Below are 23,959 nucleotides of genomic sequence, written 5' to 3'. Positions count from 1 at the left end.
CAGTCTTCAGCAGCATCAAAGAACCCACACCGGGGAGAAACCTTTTGAATGCTTAGAATGTGGAAAGAGATTCGGTGTGAATTCCAGCCTTCAAAAGCATCTAAGAACTCCCCCCCACACACACACAACTTGCTTCTGGGCTCCACTGTTCAAACCCCCTGTGGGAATTTTGCTGAAGATTTGACAAACTTTCTAATATTTTTCCCCACAAAAAAATGGGGAAAACACCCAAACACATAAAGCAGACAGATGGAAATCTTCATCGTGCCACTGTGGCCATATTGGAGAAAGCAATGCGAAAAGTATGATGGGAGTCAGGTTTTATTATGACAGTTCTAATTCAAGAAGCATTTTAAGGTAGATGCTGAGCTGATATAATTTAGTACACCTTCCGATGTGTGGCATAAGCAAATGAGTTGTGCTAATAAGCTCCGGCACCTCTTTTTCTACTAGTCAGGCGATGGACCTGGTGTCATCCATGGCGACACTGGGACTCTCCCAAGTTGTCACAACGCCCACTCATCAGGCAGGGCACATTTTAGACCTGGTCTTCGCGGTGGGAGTTTTAGTGAACGATATTACTGCTAGAGCAGTGCCATGGTCGGATCACTATGCCCTTAAGGCTCGGGTGGATGTGCCACCCCAGACCTGTTTAGGCGGAGAGCGTATTTTAGCTCGCCCGTAGAGCCTGATGGACCCGGAACAGTTCCTGGCGGCGCTGCGGGATCCCGGGCCCCCTGGCGATTCCTTGGATGATCTGGTGGAGTCCTGGAATGACAGACTCTCCAGAGCCATTGAAGAGATCGCACCTAGGCGCCCTCTGTGCCCTCGTTCGAGGTCGACACCCTGGTATAACCAGGGGTTGCGACAACTAAAACGGGGACTCAGACGACTAGAGAGGCTATGGCGGCGTACTCAAGACGAACATCTTATAGAGAGATTTTGAAGTCCTATGAGGTGGCAGTCAAAGCCGCAAAGAAAATATACTTTGCGGCTGAGATTGCGTCCGCGACATCGCGCCCGGCACAACTATTTAATATAATTCGGAGTTTAACAACGCTGCCTCCGGGCAGACCAAATTCTAAAGAATTGGAGATTGGCTGCAAGGCTTTTGCGAACTTTTTTGCGGACAAGATCGCGTCGCTCCGCTTCGACCTCCCCGCCACATTAGAGGCAGTTAGTGAAACCGAGGCCTGTCTTCGGATTGTGTTCTGGATGGTTTCAGCCCTCTCAGCCTGGAGGAAGTTGACAGGATTCTCTTATCTGCACGCCCAACAACTTGTAAATTGGACGCGTGCCCCTCCTGGCTTATTAAATCTTGCCAGAGGGAGCTTAGATATCCTGTACGGGATATCATAAATAGATCCCTGATGGAAGAGCAATTTCCAACACCGCTTAAAGAGGCGGTGGTCCGTCCCCTCTTGAAAAAAACATCATTAGATCCGGCCCAATTGGCACACTATCGGCCGGTTTCAAATTTGCCCTTTTTGGGCAAACTTATTGAGAGGGCAGTGGCGAGGCAGCTACAGACCATCCTGGATGATGCTTCTATCCTTGACCCCCTTCAGTCCGGCTTCCGCCCGGGCCATGGGACGGAGACGGTGCTGGTTGCCCTAGTAGATGACTTGCAACGGCATCTGGATCGGGGCGGCTCGGCGGTGCTGATGCTGTTGGACCTATCGGCAGCGTTCGATACGGTCGACCATCGGTTACGGGCTCGCCGCCTCGCCGACGCGGGGATTCAGGGGTTAGCCTTGCAATGGCTTTCCTCTTTCCTTGAAGGTCGGGGACAGAAGGTCGCCATTGGGGACGAGCTGTCCCAGAGGCACACGCTTGACTGCGGAGTGCCCCAGGGCGCGGTTCTCTCCCTGATGTTATTTAACATCTATATGCGTCCCCTCGCCCATATTGCCCGAAGGTATGGGCTGGGTTGTCACCAGTATGCTGATGACACCCAGCTCTATCTGCTTATGGACGATCGGCCGGTCTGCATTCCACAAAACCTGGACTGGGCATTACAGGCTGTGGCTAGGTGGCTCAGGCTGAGTGGGCTGAGGCTAAATCCGGCGAAGACAGAGGTCCTTTGCTTGGGCCGCCGGGGTCCGGGACAGGAAATACCCCTACCGGCTTTTGACGGTGCATAGGGTCAGGAGCCTGGGGGTACTACTGGAGCCTTCATTAATGATGGAGGCCCAGAAAGCAGCCACTGCCAAGTCCGCATTTTTCCATCTTAGGTGGGCAAGGCAGTTGGCTCCCTTCCTGGAGCGCGGCGACCTAGCAACGGTGATCCATGCAACGGTCACCTCGAGGTTGGACTACTGCAATGCCCTCTACATGGGGCTGCCCCTGTGCCGAACCCAGAAATTGCAGCTAGTGCAGAATGCCGCTGCCCGGCTGTTATTGGAGCACATTCAGCCGGGGCTCCGGGCTCTGCACTGGCTGCCAATATCTCACCGAGTTTGGTACAAGGTGCTGGTCATCACCTTTAAAGCCCTATATGGCCTAGGACCTGCCTACCTGAAGGACCGTCTCTCCCCACATGTGCCCCAGAGAGTACTGAGATCGGGAACTCAAAATCTCCTGGTTGTCCCCGGGCCAAAGGAAGCCCGGTTGAAAACCACAAGGGACAGGGCCTTCTCTGTAATGGCCCCGTCCTGGTGGAACCAGCTGCCGGAAGAGGTAAGGGCCCTGCGGGATCTTGTTCAATTCCGCAGGGCCTGTAAGACAGTCCTCTTCCAGCTGGCCTACAACTAACCAGCACTGAAACTGAAACTGAGTGGAGATGTAAGACCGCCGTATGTCTTGAATGTTTTAAATATAACTATGTGATTGTTTAGATTTTTAGTAGGTAAACTGTGAATGACTAATTTATATCCATAATTTATATTTTTATGTTAGATTTTACATGCTGTAAGCCGCCCTGAGCCACCTGGTGGGAAGGGCGGGATATAAATCACAAATAAATAAATAAATAATAAGAATAAATGACCTCTGCTTGTAGTGCTGAGTCCCGGCCAGAGGGGGCGGAGCAGGGACATGCGGCAGCAGCCAGAGAAGCCATGGCTATTGTGGCCTCTGTAAACTTTTGTGCCCCTTCAGCCACAGCCACTTCCTCACCTCTGCGGCCCTTGGACTCTACGGGGCTCGCCAACCCCAGGAGGGGTAAACAGGCATGGCTGTGCCCGGATGGAAGGTGAAAAGCAGTGAAGAGCACTCATCACATGTGGGTTTCATGGCTTCTCTGCCTCCCTCCCTCCCTCCCACACCTAAGAGCTTGGCCCTGATGATGCCTCCAGCTGAGTCCATTCAGGTGCGTGAGAGAGCCAGCCAGCCTTGCCCCGCCAGCTGTCCTCTAGAGGCGCATTGCCTATTGAAAGTTTTGCAGGTACTGCAGGTTCTGGGTAGCAAGTAATCAAGGTCCGGAGCTGGAGAAAGCAAGCAGTGGGTGTGTCTCTGCTTCAGAATGGCTCATTGGAGCGTCGCTGTGCCGGCATCTCTTCTTTCTGTCTGCCAGGCCCTAGGTACAGTTGGGCACCCTTGAATCCTCTCTTGCTGGTCAAGGCAGGGCATTTGCCCCTTGCCTTCACCTCCCTTTGATCTCAGCCACTGAGAAGGCAGACCGGGTTTTACAACAATCTTTTAAAAAGCATACGGATGTTTTGCAGCAATCTTAAAAAGGGCATCTGTGTTGTTCCAGGGTGTGGGGAAGAGTGGGGGCAGGGCCCAGTGTGAGGAGCTGGGCTCCGTCAGCCCAGGTTGGGTCTCCCAAACCTTCCCCCCTCCACCATTAAAAGATGTCTGCCTAAAATGGAGAGATTTGGCAAAACAACTTTTAAAATAATACATCAAGAAAAAGCACAAGGATCACAGCAGAAACCGGAAGATTGGTATCACTTACCGTGAAGCTTCCTTCTCGGTGGACTGGCAGTGGGTCGGTCCGACTACTGGGTATAGGCTCCTCCTCCATGTCACAGGGTCGGGTGCTCCAAACGATCCAGAGGGGGAGTGGCCTATACCACCCTGAGCGCGCCAGTTGTATCCAAGCCGTCTCCCCCTAATAAGAAAAAATTTACCACCTCCCCATTCACGTACAGAGACGAATAAATGAGAAGAATAGTTTATTACAACTCAACAAACCACACAAAATGGCAGATTGAAGAAAAAACAGTCATTGTCCAGAAGCAAAGGCACTATTGTCCCCACAGGGAAAAACAAGTGCACCAGGATCCACATCCAAAACCCAGGAAGCCGCTCAACCTCAACGGGCGGGCCGGACCGACCCACTGCCAGTCCACCGAGAAGGAAGCTTCACGGTAAGTGATACCAATCTTCCGTTCTCCGGTGGTCTGGACAGTGGGTCGGTCCGACTACTGGGACGTAACCAAGCTGAACATCCCAGGGCGGGACCGGCTTCCCTATTTAGAGTGCATGCTGCAACACACGCCTCCCGAAGGCTGCTTCCGCCGAAGCCCACTTGTCTACCTTATAATGCCTGGTAAAAGTGTGAACCGACTTCCAGGTCGCTGCCTTACAAACAGCCTCTAAGGATGGAAAAGACCGATACACGGCTGAAGTTGCAGCACCCCTCAGAGAATGAGCCGTGATCCCATCTGGAGGGGTTTGACCTTGTGCCTTGTAGGCCATAATAATGCATTCCCGTAACCATCTGCTCAAAGAGGAAGTGGAAACCTGCCTTCCCTGAGACCTTTTACTAAAGGAGACAAATAAGGCATCCGATCTCCTCCAGTCTCTTGTGCGCTCAATATAAAAACTGAGTGCCCTTCGAACATCTAGACAGTGCAACTCCCGTTCTTTGGGGGATTGGGGGTTGGGACAAAAATTTGGCAGAACCAACTCCTGGGACCTATGAAAGACAGAATTAACTTTGGGAATAAAAGATGGATCTGGCCGTAGAACCACCTTCTCGTTATGAAACACACAAAGCTCCTTGTCCACTGACAGAGCCCTTAATTCGGACACTCTCCGCGCCGTAGTGATACCCACCAGAAAAATTGTTTTAAGAGTCAGCTCCTTAAGCCCACAAGAGGCCATAGGCTCAAAGGGTCGCCCGCACAGGGCATTCAGAACCACATTCAACTTCCAGGAAGGGAACCTATGCACCTGTGGAGGTTTAAGAAGAGCGGTACCCTTCAAGAACCGCCTAATATGTGGGTGTGCTGACAGGGATTTACGCCCTCGCACCCCCTGAATAGATGAAATGGCCGCTACCTGACGTCTAAGCGTGCTAGTGGAGAGCCCCTTGTCTGCCCCTTCCTGTAGGAAACCAAGGATCCCCTTAATTTTAACATTCATAGGATCCCACCCTCTCTGGATGGACCATTCCGAAAAAACCTTCCAGGTGGTATTATAGATTCTATTGGTAGAACCTTTGCGGGACGCCAACATAGTATCCACCACTCTAGTACCATATCCTAACTCCCTGAGGTGCCACCGCTCAACCTCCAAACTGTCAGCTGTAACATATCTGGTTGAGGATGAAGAATGTTGCCCTGGGATATAAGGTCTTCCCTCCTCGGCAGCCGCCAAGGGGGCTGAATCGATAACCTCAGCAGCTCCTGGAACCATGACCGCCTTGGCCAAAATGGAGCCACCAACACTATTTCTGCCCTTAGAACTATCACCCTCTGAATCACCCTGGGTAACAGAGGAAGGGGGGGAAAGGCATACAATAGACCCGCTGGCCATGCGGCACTGAGGGCATCGGTGCCTTCCGCTCTTATGTCTCTGCTTTTGGCAAAAAACCTGTCCACTTGACAGTTTTCCGCTGTGGCAAACAAGTCCACGGCCACTGGACCGTACCTGTCCACTATAAGCCGGAATATGTCCCTGTGCAACATCCATTCCGTTTGGTCCAGCCAGTGTCTGCTGAGCCAATCCGCTAATAGATTGTCCTTCCCTGGAACATGCACCGCTTTGATGGACAGAAGATTGACCTCGGCCCACTCGAAGAGTACCTTCGCTTCGGCATGAAGGGATTTCACCCTGGTTCCCCCCTGCCGATTCACGTAGGCCTTGGCAGTTGAATTGTCCGTCTTTACCAACACATGGCAGCCCCTCAGCACCGTCTGCAACCGTTGCAATCCCAGCCGAATCGCTCTGAGTTCCAGAAAGTTGATACTGCGCTTCATCTCGTGGGGCTCCCATTGACCCTGGACCATCTGGTCTTGTGAATGAGCCCCCCAGCCCCATAGACTGGCATCCGTGGTCATGCAAACCCTCTGTGGCTCGCGGAGTGGGTGACCTGGCATGAATAGGCCCGGCCTCACCCACCACTGTAATTGATGAATCAACTCCTTCGATAATGTCACCAGTTTGGGAATCTTGTTCCCTATCATCTCCTGGAATGGACGGAGAAAAAACTGAAGGGGACGGGTATGAAATCTGGCCCAGGGCAGAAACTCCTGAAAGGATACCATCATCCCCAATAACTGCGCTAAGACCATAATCGACACCCTGCGCTGCTGCAGAACCCGTTGCAACAGAAGGTAAAATTTTTCCCGTCTCTCTGTAGTCAGGAAGAATCTGTCCAAGGATGTATCTATCTCCACTCCCAGATGTATTAATCTCTGGGAGGGAAGAAGATTGCTTTTCGCTAGGTTTACCACAAACCCGTGAGAGCGTAGCATGGCCACTGTCTGTTGCATGCCCTCCAGGCACTGCTGGTAGCAACCTGCCTTCACCAAAATGTCGTCCAAATAAGGAAAGATAGCCACGCCCTGAAGCCTTAGCTCCGCCACCAGGGTCACCAGAACCTTGGTGAAAACTCGGGGTGAAGACTTCAGGCCGAACGGTAGGGCTCGGTATTGGAAATGTTTCCCTCCGTAAGAGAAACGAAGAAACTTTCTGTGTGATTCCCGAATGGGAACATGCAAGTAGGCCTCTGATAGATCCAAGGAAGCCAGAAAATCCAGAGGCTGAATGGCTAGTAGTACTGAGCGGAGTGTCTCCATTTTGAAATGCTTTGTCGCAATGAACCTGTTGAGCCATTTCAGATCCAGGATGGTTCTGAATTCCCCGTTCTTTTTTGGGACCAAGAATATTACAGAATAAACCCCCACCCCCTGTTGGGCTACCGGGACAGTCTCTACCGCCCCTATATTCACCAGGTGGTGAATGGCGGACAACATGGCTCTGTGAGCAGATAACTCTTTCTTTCGGGGAACCCAACGAAAATGGTTGGGGGGCAGAGAGTGGAATTCCAAGGCGTAACCCTGTTCCACCACTTCTAGGACCCACTTGTCTTGAATTGACTGGCGCCAGACATCTGAGAAAAGGGATAAACGACCCCCTATCTGGCTTGTCAGTAGGGGCGGGGCATAGTCACTGGGATCCTCCCTTCTTGGAGGGATTTTTGGGGCCTTGATCTGATTTCCCAGAATAGTAGGGCTTAGAATCACGCCCCTTCTGCTGCCACTTTCCTCGGAATGGGCGAAAGGAACCTGGCCTGGCTGGTTTCTTAGAACCCCGAAAGGAAGGAAAGGGCTTTCTCTGTTTCGTCTCCTTGCCTTTGGAAGGTAAAACCTTCTTCTTATCCTTGTTCTCTACTAGATATCTGTCTAAGCCCTCTCCGAACAACAATGTTCCTTTAAAAGGCACCGCTGCAACCCTGGCCTGGGCTGCAGTATCTACCTCCCAATTACGCAACCAAATATTACGTCTGGCTGCTACCCCGCATGCCATGGCTCTGGCCGCCAATTGCATGGTGTCCAATGAACTATCTGCCACAAAGGCAGCTGACAGGGCAATCTTTTTGAGTTCATCTTTGAACTCCTTAGGGGCTCCACTATCTGCTGCTGCTAAATTGTTAGACCACGTGCACATTGCTCTGGCAAACAATGAAGACGTGGTAGCTGCTTTGATGGCCCAAGAAGTAGCCTCAAACTCTTTACGTAAAGCCTGCTCAATCCTCCTATCACATGGATCCCTGGGTAAACCGTCTGAATCCATGGGAAGGACTGAGTTGGAAATCAGACTGGTAACGGGGTCATCCACTGCTGGTAACTTTAATCTCTTAGTAGCCTGTGGAATAAGAGAGTAAAGTTTGGAGATAATCTGTTGGTTGGCTTTAGGTTTGGACGGACGTTCCCATTCTGCCTTGACCAAGGCAAAAAAGGCCGCAGGCAGAGGAACCCCTGTCTGAGCACTGCTCAACTTTGGCATCATCTCCCCTGAACCCGTGGGGAGGTCAGGATCCAACTCCTCATCTTCTTTAGGAGTAGCTACAAAGTTGAGGGTCCGCAATACTTTGGGGAGCAATTTTGAATAGTACTCAGAAGGGAATAGCCGAGATTGAACAGTGTCGCTCTGCTCTTCTTCATCTGACAGCTCGCCTTCTTCTTTGTCTGATTGAGGTTCAGATCCCTCTGATTCCTCAGCAGAACTCATGAGTGGGGATTCCAAACCCAAAGGAGGCTTGGACTTAGCACGCCCTTCCATAGGGTCACTGGGACTAGGATCTCTGTCCCTTTTCCTGCCATCCTTCCTTTTCGGTTGAAGGGGAGCAGAGAGATCCAGCTGCTGGCGCAAGTCCTGCCCCAACTCTTTTAATAATTCCTTCTTAAGCCAATGGATTAAGTTGGTCTTGGCATCCTCTCCAGTGAGGTCAAGATTCTGGGCCTCTTGCTGTGGAGTTAGAGCCCCTGACAAAGAGGGTAGGTCGAACTCGCTGGGTGAGCTGTGGGAGCTAGTCGCCATTTTGTTTCCTCTATCGTCCCTATAGGGGAAGGAATGCAATTGTACTAAGAAAAGGGCGGGAAGACTCAAAATGGAGGGCAAAAGCCTCCGTTGTACCCTCTAACGGGTCCTGAGCTCCTTACACCATTAAGGGACTAACCCCTGCAAGGACCCCTCTCCCCCTCCTTAGCCAAGCCTACACGGCAAGGCAAAACGAAGGGGAACATAAAAGCAGGCTGGGAACGTTCCCTGCAGCCCCTGCAGCCTCGCGCGCAGCCCTAGCGTCGGAGTTCTTACCGTGCTGCTGCTTCAACGACCGCTTCCTCACTTCCCGCTTTGTTCCGAGCGCGTCTGCGTGGGAACGAAGCGCTGCGGGGCTCTGCCGTCCGCTCCGGGGACCCCTACGAAGGCAAGGCAGCTTGTCTGCCGCCGGTCTGACGCCTCTTCGTCTCCCGCTTCGATTGAAGCGCGTCTGCGCGGGAAAGAAGCACTGCGGGGCGAAGGCAAGGCAGCTTGTCTGCCGCCGGTCTGACGCCTCTTGTCTCCCGCTTCGTTCAAAGCGCGTCTGCGCGGGAGCGAAAAGCTGTGGGGCTCTGCTGCTCGTTCCGTGCCACAGAGGAGGTAAGGCAGCCTGCCCACCGCCGGCGTTGTGGGGAATGATCCCAACGCTTCCGGCTCTCTCTGTAATCTCTCTTCCTGCTTGCTGTGGAGAAAGAATTCCCCAAAAACGGATCTTCTGCGCTTTACACAAGCGCTGGAGCAAAAACCGTCCTGCTTGTGCAGGGCCGGGAGAAAAAACTGGCGCGCTCAGGGTGGTATAGGCCACTCCCCCTCTGGATCGTTTGGAGCACCCGACCCTGTGACATGGAGGAGGAGCCTATACCCAGTAGTCGGACCGACCCACTGTCCAGACCACCGGAGAATAAAAATATACAATCCTCTGAGCCTAGGAAATCATGAAACGGCTGGGCAATGCAAGCTTCCATCCCCCCCCCCCACCCAGGCAGTGGCTGGCCAGTGGAATTTACCCTTTTGGTTGTTGGTTTCCAGGTCAGGGTACTCACTCAGGCATCCAATTTCAGGTCCATTCAGTAGAGACAAGCTGGCTGAAAGCATCAACCCTTTACGGCTAGGGGCCTGCAGATCTTCTGGGCTGCCTCTCCCTATATGAACCCCCGGGCTCTGAGGTCTGCTGCTCAACATCCGCTCATAGTTCCTGGTCCTAAGGATGCCTGGCTGGCTTCAAGGAGGGCAAGAGTGGAATTCCATTCCCGGAATGTTTCTGCAACTTCCAGGGACTGTCATTCCCTGCACCCTCAAAAATGCCATAGAACACCAGGTCTATAATAGGAAATTACTGTGATTTTAATAAATTCCTTAGACATAATATATGTAAATTCTACGTCTGTGATGTACAGATATACCCACCATCCATCCGGACTGAATATTCAATATTCCACATGAAATACGATTTCAGTTTTCATATCACAATCCAATATTGCACCACGTAGCGGGAGACAAAAGCCTCTGAGTATTGTATGAGCTCTCGCTCCCTCTCTCCCTCTCTCTCTCTCCCTCCCTCTCTCTCCCTCTCTCTCTCCCCCCTCTCTATCTCCCCCCTCTCTCCCCTCAATGGATAAAATATACTATATATAGTCCCTTTCAAACCAAAGTTCTTTATGAAGGGTTAGTTCTGTGTCTTTTCAAAGTTCATAATCTCTCTGCTGTACTGGCTCCAAAAGAGCTGTGTTGTTCCACTGAATGGATCTTTAGATTCCAATTGCCGGTAAATCCAACACATTTCCACTGAAAAATCATCCCGTATCTTATTGCTTTTGCTAAAGAGGATGCTGGGGGTTCATATGGGGAGAGGCGGTCCAGTGTGAATTTAGGGAACGGTATTTGTGAGTTTCCTGCCTTGTGCAGGGGGTTGGACTAGATGACCCTGGAGGTCCCTTCCAACTCTATGATTCTGATTCAGTCTTTCACAAAATTGAGTTCAATGGGATACAAAGCAGCACTGTGTTTAGTTTAGCAAAAGCAATGAGGTCTCTGATGAATTTTGGGAATGAGCCGCAGAGACTAAATGTCAGATGCAGAAGAGGCAGGTCTGTGGGAGTGGTCTGAGTGACATGACAGGAGGGGGTGGGGTTTTGGTGCACCATGTGACATCATGGGAAGGGGTGGAGCTCAGGAAGTGCCACCAGCTGACTTTGAGCTGGAAGTGACATCCCAGGACATGAGATGACATCCCGCACAAAGGGTGGAACTCTAAGTTACCTTCCGAAAGTTTTGGAAATGATGTGTCTCTCTCTGATCTCTTCTTGTGACCTGTCCCATGAGATGCAGAAATACAAATGACGTAAAGAAGAAGAAGAATGCAGGTTTGCTGTCTAGAAGGACGCATCAGCCTACCAAGAAGCATTGCAAGGAATTAGCAAGCGCACACAAGTGCAGGCAATAAGCAGGCAGCGAAGCACTTTTGCTCCAGGGGAAAATGGGGGGGGGGGGCTCCTAATGACGCTGGTGACTCTTGAGAAGGGAGCAGGGAGTGGGCCAAAGGGCAGTGTGAGCTGCGTGTCTGCTCAGTGGCCTCTGGTGTAGCTTGGAACAGGCCTGGTGAGTGAAGCGGCATGGGTGTTTTGAGCTGAACCTGGGAGAGATTGTGCGAGAAGAGGTGAAAGGAGGTCGTTGGCGATTGTGTGTGAGGAAGTTTGTATTTGAGTTGAATGGGAAACAGGAGGCCAGGTCTACCAATTTAAAAGCTCCCCTCCCCCCAAATGCAGGCTGTTGGACCCTCTCCTCCCTCCACCCCCCCCCCATGAAAGAACTCCCAGTCACCCTCCGGGTTGGAGCACCCAGTGTGCATTTGGCCTGCACAATTAATATAAGGGGAGGGGGAACCAAAAACCTCTGCATTCAAAGCATGTGGGGGGAGGAAAGGCTTGGGAGCCACAGTTTGCCCCCCCACACACACTCTAGGCAGACCCTGTGTTGAGTGGGGGGTGGACTAGATGGCCTCCTTGGCCCCTTCCAACTCCGGGATTCTAGGATTCATTGAGCAGACTGAGAGGGCGTGGGTGTCTGTCTACTTCAGTCTGCAAAAATAGCTGCGCTAGTTTAGAAACGGGCAATTTATTTAATGGTTTAAATGGTTTTAATGGTTTTATGAATGTTTATCCGTTTTAGATGTATTTAAATAATTTAAATGGTTTTAATGGTTTAAATGGTTTAATGGTTTTAGATGTATTTAAATGGTTTATGAATATGTGTGTTTGATGTGTTGGTATGTTTGTGGAAGAGCACCTCATTTCGTTGCTCTCTTTTTGTTGAGAACAATGACAATAAATTCATCTATCATCTATCATCTGAAGAAGTAAGGAACATTCTAGAAAGCCTTTCTTAAAGGGACATCACCCTTCCCTCCTCCAAGCACCTGCTAGTCCACAGTGAAGTGTTTCTTTTACCAATCGGAAAAGGGGGAAACCTCCGCTAAGGAAGGGCCATCGCTCTGTAGAATAAGAGGATGACCCATTTTTCCAGTTCTGGGGTTCAAATTACCTCTAACTTGAGTCTCTTGCTTCTAATATTCTGCCTTTTTGGGACAGGGTACATCGGTGAAAAGCTCTTTTCTGTGATAAAGGTCAGTGAATCAAAACTATATCCACGCCTGAACACAATACTCAGGATTGCTGCAGCACAGATCTTGACTCCAGAGTCTGATGCAATAATTCAGAGTACGAGGTGCCATTTGTCAAAGACTTGTAAATAAAATACTGTACAAGTATGCGTGTCTTTTCAGTAAAATTGAATATTGCTAAGTTTGGTGTAGTGGTTAAGTGTATGCACTCTTATCTAGGAGAACCGGGTTTGATTCCCCACTCCTCCAGTTGCAGCTGCTGGAATGGCTTTGGGTCAGCCATAGCTCTCACACAGCTGTCCTTGAAAGAGCAGCTGCTGTGAGAGCCCTCTCAGCCCTACCCACCTCACAGGGTGTCTATTGTGGGGGAGGAAGGTAAAAGAGATTTGTGAGCTGCTCTGAGTCTGAAATTTGGAGTGGAGGGCAAGATATAAATCCAATTCCTTCTTCTAATTGGTTTGCCTGTGTCCTTTATAAAGCTTATACCTATGTTACCTGGCTTTATGTATGTATTGACTGACTGATTTTATACCTCACCCCAGGGCTTTTTTTGTAGCAGGAACTCCTTTGCATATTAGGCCACACACCCCTGATGTAGCCAGTCCTCCAAGAGCTTACAGGGCTCTTCTTACAGGGCCTACTGTAAGCTCTTGGGGGATTGGCTACATCAAGAGGTTGTGGCCTAATATGCAAAGGAGTTCCTGCTACAAAAATAGCCCCGCGCCCACCCTATCCCAGCAGTAGGCTCTGGGCAGCTTGCAACATAAAACAAAACAATAAAACATTATACTTTATAACAGACACGGTCTGACAAAGTGAGTTGTTCAATTTAGTCTCTCCCCCCTGAGCTTGAGGGATGCCGTGTGCTAATTCCTCTGCTGCTACCACCATCACATGTAGAATGAAATCCACGTCCACCTGAAGTTTAGGTGGGCGTCTGTCAAGAATACTATTTCCTTGCTTTTGCTGTGTGTGACAACATCTTTGGTTCAGGCTACAGAGAGGCCTACAGATTCATTCCCAGCCTTGTGTGTTGTCTGTACAGGCAATCACTGTCCGTAGGATCAACCTAATTCTCCATGGGAAACCATGGTCTCCATTACTCTCTGTGGGCAATCATGTATTCTCTGTTGGCAAGCATGTGTAGACTGTGTGGGCAATCACTGTCCTTAGGGGAAGCCTAAATTCCATTACTCCCTATGGGCAAGCGTGCATTCTCTATTGGCAATCATGTATAGTCTATTGGCAATCCCTGTTCCCAGTTTTAGTACATCCTCTCTGTGGGGGGAGCAGTGGGGGGCTGGCCGGGGTGTCTGCTTGCCCGATGGCAAGTGGGCCCCTGATGAAGTGGGCCCCCTCAAACTATAGGCAGCACGTTAAGCATTTTAACGACCTTTTAGTAGCTTGAAAATATAATAGACGTTCCAGTATTATAACTGCAATGCAACTAAAATTGACGTTGTATGTAGGGTTGCCAGCCTCCAGGTGGGGCCTGGGGATCTCCCGCTTTTACACCTGATCTCCAGCTGGCAGAGATCAGCTCCCCTGGAGAAAAGGCAATCTGGATTCACATCTCATATCGACAGTTTGCTGCCAATAACATGTACAGTATGTGCACACTGTAATTACTAAATATATATATATACACACTTACTTCACAAAAGATTTAATTGTACCTTCTTTCCACTTCTATATTTTGGAAAATTTTGTTTCTTATAAAAATTAAAAGAAAGCCTTAAAATTGTGACTGGGCCCCCTTTGTCTCCTGGCAACCAAGATTTTTAGACCCAGCCCGCCACTGGAGGGGGGGGGGAGAAAGTGATGGATCTGACGCTTCCTCCTACTCCTGAGTCGTCCCACTGAGCCGCAGAGGGCATCGCTGGCTGCAGCCCGACCAACCCGGCTGGGTCTGGAGCAGGAACCCGGAGTCTTCCTCTGTGTCCAGCCCTGCAAGGGAGATCTGCAAGGTGCGCGTGTCTGCGGCTTTGCTCCAGCCCTGCAAGGGTTAAAGGCACAGAGCCGCTTTTGCAAGAGAGGCCGAGCAGGGGGGGGGGAGGAGGGAAGGCTCTGCGGCTGGGGGGGTGGGGGGAGAAATTCCTGAATTGCACAAGAGTGGAAGAGCTTCGGGTCCGCAGAGAAGCAGGGAAAAGGCTCCTTGCAGCAGCCGGACCCAGGGAAGGTCTCCTTGCAAGTAAGTCCTGCAGGATATGGGGAGGGGAGGGGAGAATCAGGGGTTAGATCTTGCAGGAAGAGAGGGGAGCGGCTGTTAGCATCACTTGTGCTCTGGGCATGAGATTTCTTGGGGGGTGGGGGGAGCGGGAATACTCAGTGTCTTTAAAGTGCAAGACTGAATTCAGCAAATGCATCTGGCGTCCAATCGCTGGTCATTTCACTTCTGCACAAAACAGCTGCTGCTCTCAGGTTGTGAAGTCTGCAGTGGGAAATCCCCAGGCAATTGGGGGGAGCTCAGTGGAGTCTAATGCCATAGAGCCCCCACAGGCATGTTTGGGGGGGGGGGGGCTGACCTGATCTCCGTCCTCAGGATCATAGAGCTGGAAGGGACCTCCAGGGTCATCTAGTCCAACCCCCTGCACAATGCAGGAAAGTCACAACTGCCTCCCCCACCCCCACCCCCCAACACACACTCACTGACCCCTGCTCCAGGCCCAGAAGATGGCCAAAACCCCCCAGAAAAACCAGGACCCCTTGCCAAACTGGCCTAGAGAAAAATTTCTGACTGACCCCAAAGTGCCCCTCAGCATTTCCCTGGGTGTGTAAGAAGGGGCCACAAGAACTAGGCACTGATGCAGCCCTTCCTGCCCTCCTTCTCACGGTCTCCCTAATTCACAGAATCAGGATTGTTGCCAGATCATATCACCTCACAGTCCTCTCTCCAGGCTGAATATTCCCAGCTCCTTCAGCCTTCTTAAACTGTGGTGTCCAAAACTGAACACAATACTCCAGGTGAGGTCTTACCAGAGCAGAGCAAAGTGATTCCATCACTTCACGTGATCTGAGTGTACACTACACTCCTGTGGATATAGCCCAAAATTGCATTTGCCTTTTTAGCTACAGCACCACACTGCTGACTTATGTTCCGTGAATGGTCCACAAAGACCCCTAGATCCTTTTCACACATACTACTGCCAAGACAAGTCTCCCCCATCCTATAATGATGCATTTGGTTTTTCCTACCTAAATGCAGAACTTTACATTTATCACGTGATCTGGAGACTATACTTTTGTTGACACAGCCCAAAATCAATTCTGATGATGATCAGTTATAATCCTGGGAGATCTCCAGGCACCCCCTGGACGCTAATCAATATAATCAAGAAAAAGGGATCACAGTTGATAAGACAGGCAGTGAAAGAGACAAATACTGTGATGTGCTGGCTAACAATGTTTAGTAAAACCATTTTCAAACCTTTGTAAGTTATCTTTTTTTACTTCATATTATAACAGAGGTCTATTCTCACATTCCAATATTACAAGAAAAGCCCTATGAGCACCCGGATGGAGGCTTCTTTCATCAGTGGACTTCCTCAGGAGTAATCCTTCCTAAAATCCTTCCAGGGTTACCAGCCTCTTCTAACAACCCAATGTAAATGCTCTTCTGCAATATCTTCTACCTCAAGTTCTCTCATCTTGGAATAAACCAAAATAATAACAAGGCATACCACAAAGCTGAATGGAAATAGATCATTCTTAAGATTTTATATTGGAAAAAAACCTTACCACTCAATGACACTTAAGTGCATATATTTACAGTATATTAGAAGCTTAAGCCGGTCCAAACTTATTCTTTTAAGCAGATGCCCAAGCCTTCTGGAGCTTGCTGGCCTACAGCTCTCTACAATATTTTTTTATCAGAAGCAAGCTGTTCTTTTAAACGGCCATTGACGAAATGAGCCTACATTGTTAGCCAGCACATCACAGTACTTGTTCCTTTCACTGCCCACCTGGAGGCTGGCAACTCCATTAGGCATCAGTTTTGCTCTGCTATGTAATTGGGGGGGTGAGGGGAATACGGTGTCTTTAAGTGCAAGGGAGAAAACTGAAGCATGAAATTGGAGTTCTGTTGCTTGTAATTTTAGTCCAGGGGGTGGGGGGAGAGGTGAGAAACCTTAATTTGGTCTGTAAGTGAAAAAGATCATTGCGTGTGGGGGGTAGAAGACTACAGATTTATACCCCACCCTTTTCTCTGAATCAGAGACTCAGAGTGGCTTACAATCTTCTGTATCTTCTCCCCCCACAACAGACACCCTGTGAGGTGGGTGGGGCTGAGAGAAGAAGAAGAAGAAGATATTGGATTTATATCCCGCCCTCCACTCCGAAGAGTCTCAGAGTGGCTCACAATCTCCTTTCCCTTCCTCCCCCACAACAGACACCCTGTGAGGTGGGTGGGGCTGAGAGGGCTCTCACAGCAGCTGCCCTTTCAAGAACAACTCCTTCCAGAGCTATGAGTGACCCAAGGCCATTGCAGCAGCTGTAAGTGGAGGAGTGGGCAATCCAACCCGGTTCTCCCAGATAAGAGTCCGTACATTTAACCACTACACCAAACTGGCTCTCTAACTCCTGCCTGAATGAGAATCAACCATAGCCCCATTGTAGGACCCTGACACAATGCCAGTTTTGGGGCAGGGCTGCTACTGGGTATTCAAGGCCCCTCAGCAGAGGAGAGGGAATTAAAGAAAATCAGTTGCTCAGGTTCAGAGATCCTAGTTCAGAAACGCCACCAATGCCCATGAGTCATAGCACAAGGCTGTTGCCCCCCCTCCTAGGACAGGCAGAGAGCCATGCGCCCAGATATCAGCTCCCCACATCCAGAAGGCCAGGAGGGACAAAGGGCACTGGAAACACATCGCTATCTCACATCCTTTAGAAAGTCTTGGGTGTTTGCCATCAGGACCCGGAGACTTTGGGCCTCCCTAGGAGATGTCTATGATACTTAATGACATGAATCCTGATTTGCAAACCACGAAAAGGACTTTCCTTCTGATCCAGGAGGGCAGTCCTGGGTGTGTCTTGACAAGGATCAGTGATGTAGCTCCATCTTTTTTAGGTTCCTTTCTGCATTTTTGATATATTCCTCTCTCCCTCTTCATAGCCAAGTGAATAAAAGCATTTTTTCCACAGCTGGAAGTAACCCAAGAGAAGGGAAAGGAGATGGAAGAGCAGGACCCAGAAGGACCTGGAACGGGAAAGAGAGAAAGCAAAGGCCCCCATCCCATCCAACCTGGAAGTGGTGCTGAATTCTGGGAAAGCCCTGAGCCGGTAGTCTGTAAACAGGTCACGGCAATCTCAGAGGAATATCGCCAGCGTTTCCGGCAATTCAGCTACCATGAGTGTGATGGGCCCCGAGAGGTTTGCAGCCAGCTCCATGGACTTTGCAGCCAGTGGCTGGAGCCGGAGAGGCACACCAAGAAGCAGATCGTGGACCTGGTGATCCTGGAGCAGTTCCTGACTCTCCTGCCCCAGGAAATGCAGGGCTGGGTCAGAGGATGTGGTCCGGAGACCAGTTCCCAGGCGGTGGCCCTGGCCGAAGGTTTCCTCCTGAGCCAGGCAGAGGAGAAGAGGCAGGCAGAACAGGTGAGGGAGCTTCATACCATCCTTTCAAGTTGTGACCTTTCACCTTATACGCATCCCTCCGGGCACTTCACCAGGGTTGATAGAAAACCAGATCCCTGATTCTTGCAGCTCTGTTGATGGATGCAGGGATGGGGAATGGAGCATGTTTTGCTTCCTTGGTCTTTAGGCTCCCTGCTCTTCCCTGTCTCTCTTCCTGCTGTTCCAGATGTGGGAACCATCTGTGAAGATGGAAGCGGAGGTGTCTGAGGAGGAAGGGTCTCCCTTGGAGGAAGAGCAGAAGGTGCAGGCCCAGGAGCGTGCCCAAGAGGCCCTCTCACACGGTAAGGGTGCCTTGTGCCAGATCTGGGCCCATTGTGAAGTTGTCCGATAGAAGGTTGTGACTCAGCAGGGGACCAGGAAGGGCCTTCTACAGGCTGCCACCGCTCTGGTCAGCGTCTTTCTGGGACGACGGAGACGCGAGGACTCAGGCAACCTAACAACAGCAACAGTTTATTTCTAGTGCTCAAGCAATCGGTGGGTGGTAAAGACTTTTAGCGCAGCAGTGAATGGGAAAAAGTGGTGATGTTAGTCTTAGCAATGACTTCCATTAACAGAGTGAAGAAAGACAGCTTGACTGGACAGCTCATGGTGGTGCGACCTCTTTCACTGCGAGAACCAGGGACTTGCGCACACGGCGAGGCTGGGAGGTTGTCTTGCCCATGCTAGGACCCATTAGGAGAAGGGCTGCAGTAAAGATGAAACCCACAACATACACCTGGGCCTATAAGGAAACGGCTTGGTCAAAGTCTTTTGCTTTGGTGTAGATGTGTGTGAGGTGCAACTCCAGGCATCCTGGCAACCAAGCTGGTGATCACGATGTCCATATATACGCAAAATTAGGGGGTTTTGTTCACACTCAGCTGTGGAGTCTTCTGAGCAAAAATTCTACTCTGTGATCTTCTGGCATTAAAATTGTGAGTTACTGTATAATTAGTGTACTCTGGAGCCATTTTTCCTGAGCTAAGACAAAAATGTGTGAGCAAGAGGCTAAAAAACTGTGAGCCAGCTCACACTAACTCAGCTTCAAGGGCACACTGCCTCTGGGCTAGTTTTTCCTCCAAAATTCTGCCACCCAATCAGAGAGAGGAGGGATTCTGGGAGACGTAGGGCCCACTAGCAACTCCTAGGCAGGCTTCCCCCTGTCCTCTAGGCCTCAGATCATGACAAAGGTTCAGGACAGGAGAAAAAGGAAATACTTTTGCATGACACACAAGGTTCCATTTGGACCTAGTAACTGAAGGGGACTCATGGACCTCTGCTTCATATGTTTATCCAGTCCCCTCTTGAAGCTGTCTGCTTGTAGCCACCGCCTCTTCCTGAAGCAGTGAGTTCCTCAGGTTAACTGAAATATTCCCATATAACGTACCTTCCATTAGAGGGATTTAAGGCAGCTTAAAAAAGAAAAGTTGACCTCTCGCCCCTGGGAGCTTTGGGTGCAGGGCAAGGGGTAGATGTGACGTCTCACCCTGTTGAACATTCAGACATGACATCAGAGGGTCAGCAGACACTTGAGAAACCCCTACATATTGCCCTCTAGATTTCAGATGTGCTAAGATAATTTTTGGGGTTTTGAACAGATGTGGTTGTGACGTATCTTTGACCTCATTTCTCCCAACTGCACCCCCCCCCCCCCCGCTTCACCCGGAAGCCTAAACACAAAGGCACATTGGAGGGCCCAGACACCCAGAGAATGGCGTTCCTGGGCCTTTGGTCTGATCGAGCCAAGATACTGTCACAGTTTTGAGCTCTAGAGTTCACAGGATAAGCCTCAAGTGTTGAAGAAGAAAAGAGAAGAAAAAGATATTGGATTTATACCCCACCCTTCAGTCTGAGTCTCAGAGCGGCTTACAATCTCCTTTACCTTACCCCCCTACAACAAACACCCTGTGAGGTGGGTGGGGCTGAGAGAGCTCTGACAGCAGCTGCCCTTTCAAGGATAACTCTGCAAGAGCTATGGCTGACCCAAGACCATTCCAGCAACTGCAAGTGGAGGAGTGGGGAATCCAACCCGGTTCTCCCAGATAAGGGTCTGCACACTTAACCACTACACCAAACTGGAAATGTGTTGGCAGTGATCATACCCCACCCCTCCCTGAGGCTTCTCCTTACCTCTCCCTCAAGTTTACACAAAATTGTTACACATTTTTTAAAGTATACCCAGGGCAAGGTTTCACAGCCTTGGGCACAAGGGGTGCATGAAGCAGGATTCGAACAAGCAAAGAAAATATGAAGTCTCTGCTAACATCCTTTATTCCAACATTCTCTCCCTCACAGGCAGTGAAGAGATGATGTTGAGCCATCGTCTTTGTGAAGGAGTGGAAACGGCTGCTGCCCCAGCAGTCCAGGTAGGGGAGATGAGCAGGGGACCGCCTGAGTTCCCCCCTCTTCCTCAGGGGGCCTTTTGCTCCTGCAGTTGCTGCTCATGTGTCTGAGCGAGAGGGGCTCTGAAGGCCGCTCCCTTTACCCCCCTGGCAAGCTCTCCATCCTGCACCACCCCAGAATGCCCCTGTCCAGAGTACAGTCTTGACTGGGACAGTCTCTGATGAGGAAACCTGCTTTTTCTTTCAGGGTCCTTTTTCCTTCGAGGAGGTGGCTGTGTTTTTCACCGAGGCTGAGTGGGCCCTGCTGGATCCAGACCAAAGAGGTCTCTACAGGGAAGTCATGCTGGAGAACTATGGGAATGTGGCCTCTCTGGGTAAGGATCTTTCAAAGGTGCGAATTGCTGCCATTGTGATGATGTGTGAATCAAGATATGGAAAAGCAATAGGTCCTTGTGAGGCTTGGTCCTGTACTCCCCCCCTCTGGAGGACTCCAGGAGCTGAGTGGGCTCTGAGATCACCGACACACCGGGCTGGCCCAGGGGCCACTGTGGTCAATGTGGCCAGCAGGAGAGGCAGGGTGGGTGTAGGAGGAGGTTCACAACTGGGGCTAGATGTCCTTCCACTTTGCCCCCCCCCCCCCCTTAGCACCAAGAATACAGAGCATCACTGCCCCAGACAGTTCCAATAATATGCAGTAGCTAATAGCCACTTATGGGCCTCTGCTCCATATTTTTATCCAATCCCGTCTTGAAGCTGGCTATGCTTGTAGCCGCCACCACCTCCTTTGGCAGTGAATTCCACATGTTAATCAGCCTTTGGGTGAAGAAGTACTTCCTTTTATCTGTTCTAACCCTACTGCTCAGCAATTTAATTGAATGCCCACGAGTTCTTGTATTGTGAGAAAGGGAGAAAAGGACTTCTTTCTCTACTTTCTCCATCGCATGCATTATCTTGTAAACCTCTATCATGTCACCCCGCAGTCGACGTTTCTCCAAGCTAAAGAGCCCCAAGCGTTTTAACCTTTCTTCATAGGGAAAGTGTTCCAAACCTTTAATCATTCTAGTTTCCTTTTTCTGGACTTTCTCCAATGCTATAATATCCTTTTTGAGGTGTGGCGACCAGAACTGCACACAGTACTCCAAATGAGACCGCACCATCGATTTATACAGGGGCATTATGATGCTGATTTGTTTTCAGTTCCCTTCCTAATAATTCCCAGCATGGCGTTGGCCTTTTTTATTGCAATCGCACACTTTCTTGACATTTTCAGTGACTTATCTACAACGACTCCAAGATCTCTCTCTTGGTCACTCTCTGCCAGTTCATGCCCCATCAACTTGTATTTGTACCTGAGATTTTTGGCCCCAATGTGCATTACTTTGCACTTTGCCACATTGAACCTCATCTGCCAAGTTGACGCCCACTCACCCAGCCTCAACAGATCCCTTTGGAGTGCCTCACAATTCCCTCTGGTTCTTACCACCCAGAACAATTCACTGTCATCTGCAAACTTAGCCACTTCACTGCTTACTCTCATCTCGAAATCATTTATGAACAAGTTAAGGAGCATGGGACCCAGTACTGAACCCTGCGGCACCCCACTGCTTACCGTCTTCCACTGCGAAGATTGCCCATTTATACTCACTCTCTGTTTCCTATTAATTAGTCAGTTTTTGATCCATAAGAGGACCTGTCCTTTTACTCCATGACTCTCAAGCTTACTAAGGAGCCTTTGATGAGGAACTTTATCAAAAGCTTTCTGGAAATCAAGGTAAACAACATCTATTGGGTCTCCTTTGTCCACATGTTTGTTCACCCCCTCAAAGAACTGTAACAGGTTAGTGAGGCAAGATCTTCCTTTACAGAACCCATGCTGAGTCTTCCCCAATAACTTGTGTTCATCAATGTGCCTACTCATTCTGTCCTTGATAATGGTTTCTACCAACTTTCCCGGTAATGAAGTCAGACTGACTGGCCTGTAATTTCCCAAATCTCCATTGGAACCCTTTTTAATGATGCGGGTGACATTTGCTACCTTCCAGTCCTCAGAAACGGAGGCAGATTTCAATGAAAGATTACATATTTTTGTCAGGGGATCCACAAATTCACCTTTGAGTTCTTTCAGAACCCTTGGATGTATGCCATCCGGTCCTGGTGACTTATTAGTTTTTAATTCGTCTATCAGATGCAGGATCTCCTCTCTTGTCACCTCAATCTGACTCAGGTCTTTCAACACCCCTTCCAAAATTAGCGGTTCTGGAGTGGGTAAACAGTTCTCATCTTCCACAGTGAAGACGGAGGCAAAAAATGCATTCAGCTTCTCAACCATTTCACTTTACTCCTTCATTAATCCTTTTACCCCCTGGTCATCCAAGGGCCCCACTGCCTCCCTGGCTGGTTTCCTACTTCTAAGTACATTTTTATTGTTGGTCTTTATGTTTTTTGCAATATGCTCCTCATAGTCCCTTTTTGCCTGCCTCATCACAGTCTTGCAATTGTTTTGCCACAGGCTGTGTTGTTTTTTATTAATCTCATTTGGACTAGCTTTCCACCGCTTAAAGGAATCTTTCTTAACTTTTACAGCTTCCATAACTTTGTTTGTTAACCATGCAGGCCTTCTCTTATACCTCTTCGTGCCTTCCCTAACTTGTGGTATATATTTTATCTGAGCTTTTAGGACTGTAGTTTTAAATAACCTCCAAGCTTCCCCAAGGGTTTTGACTCTCTTTACCTTTCCTTTCAGTTTCCTCTTCACATGCCTCATCTCAGAGAATTTACCCCTTTTAAAGTTAAAAGTGGTTGTGCTGGTCTTTTGGGGCAACTCCCTATTTATACAAATGGTGAAATCAATAACGTTATGGTCACTGCTCCCAAGCGGTGCAATCACTTTTACAACTTTTACCAGGTCTTGGGCATTAATTAGGACCAAATCCAGGATCACCCCACCCCTGGTAGATTCTGTGACCATCTGCTCCGTAACACAGTCATTGAGAGTGTCTTGAAACTCAGTCTCTTTCTCTCGACCAGAACACATATTGACCCAATCAATATGCGGGTAGTTAAAATCACGTATTATGACACAGCTTTTACATTTAGCCACTGTCAGAAAGCTCTGAGAGAAGGCAGAGAATAAGTGATATAAGGGTGAGGTTTGGCTAAGCAGCTGGGGATGTTGCTGAGAATTTCTGAGTTTGTGGTTGCTGGGGAACTCTTGTCTGTTCGGTTTGAGTGGGATGAAGGTGAATGTTGCTGATTGATTAGGAGTGGCTGTGTTCCACACCCTCTTTGCATTATTAAGCCGAGCCTTGCCAGAGGTGAGAGCTAAAGGGCTCTTGGCCTGTGGCTCTTAGCCTGGGGGCTCTGTAAGGACCAGGAACCCAGATCCCTATTTTCCTTGTGTTCCCAATAAGGTAAGTATACCTCCAGAAGGATAGCCACATAAACACAACAGGATTTAAAGGAGGACTGTATATTTTAAAAAGCTATCATGAAGGTAGAATGCCAGCAGGGGGGTGGGTGCTTTCCAGTGTTTTGCACTGAGAGTCACATGTATGACTATCTGCCCACAGGACAGAAGTCTTGGGTGTGTGCTCGATGCAAGGAGCTCCTGGTACTCAGGGAACGAGTTCATACCCTTGAGGCCGAGGTGACTGACCTGGAGAAGCAGAGACAG

At 49.7% G+C, this 23,959-nt stretch overlaps 2 protein-coding genes across 2 annotated transcripts in view; one reads left to right on the top strand and one right to left on the bottom strand.

Moving 5' to 3' along the window:
• The window catches only part of LOC132571389 (zinc finger protein 850-like), a gene marked incomplete at its 3' end in the record, with an annotated part of 552,489 nt that overhangs the window by 289,209 nt on the left and 239,321 nt on the right, over window positions 1–23,959 (bottom strand). The gene's annotated exons all lie outside the window — the stretch shown is intronic.
• LOC132570877 (oocyte zinc finger protein XlCOF6-like) overlaps window positions 1–23,959 on the top strand; it is a 73,530-nt gene that overhangs the window by 45,640 nt on the left and 3,931 nt on the right. The window contains exon 4 of the mRNA XM_060237516.1: window positions 20,534–20,618. Within this exon, the coding sequence (XP_060093499.1) occupies window positions 20,534–20,618 (85 nt within the window). The remainder of the gene's footprint in view (window positions 1–20,533; window positions 20,619–23,959) is intronic.

The sequence above is a fragment of the Heteronotia binoei genome, chromosome 5, assembly GCF_032191835.1.
Source record: "Heteronotia binoei isolate CCM8104 ecotype False Entrance Well chromosome 5, APGP_CSIRO_Hbin_v1, whole genome shotgun sequence".
NCBI lineage: Eukaryota > Metazoa > Chordata > Lepidosauria > Squamata > Gekkonidae > Heteronotia > Heteronotia binoei.
The sequence above is the reverse complement of the archived record's forward strand: the minus strand, read 5'-3'. Positions and strand labels throughout refer to the sequence as shown.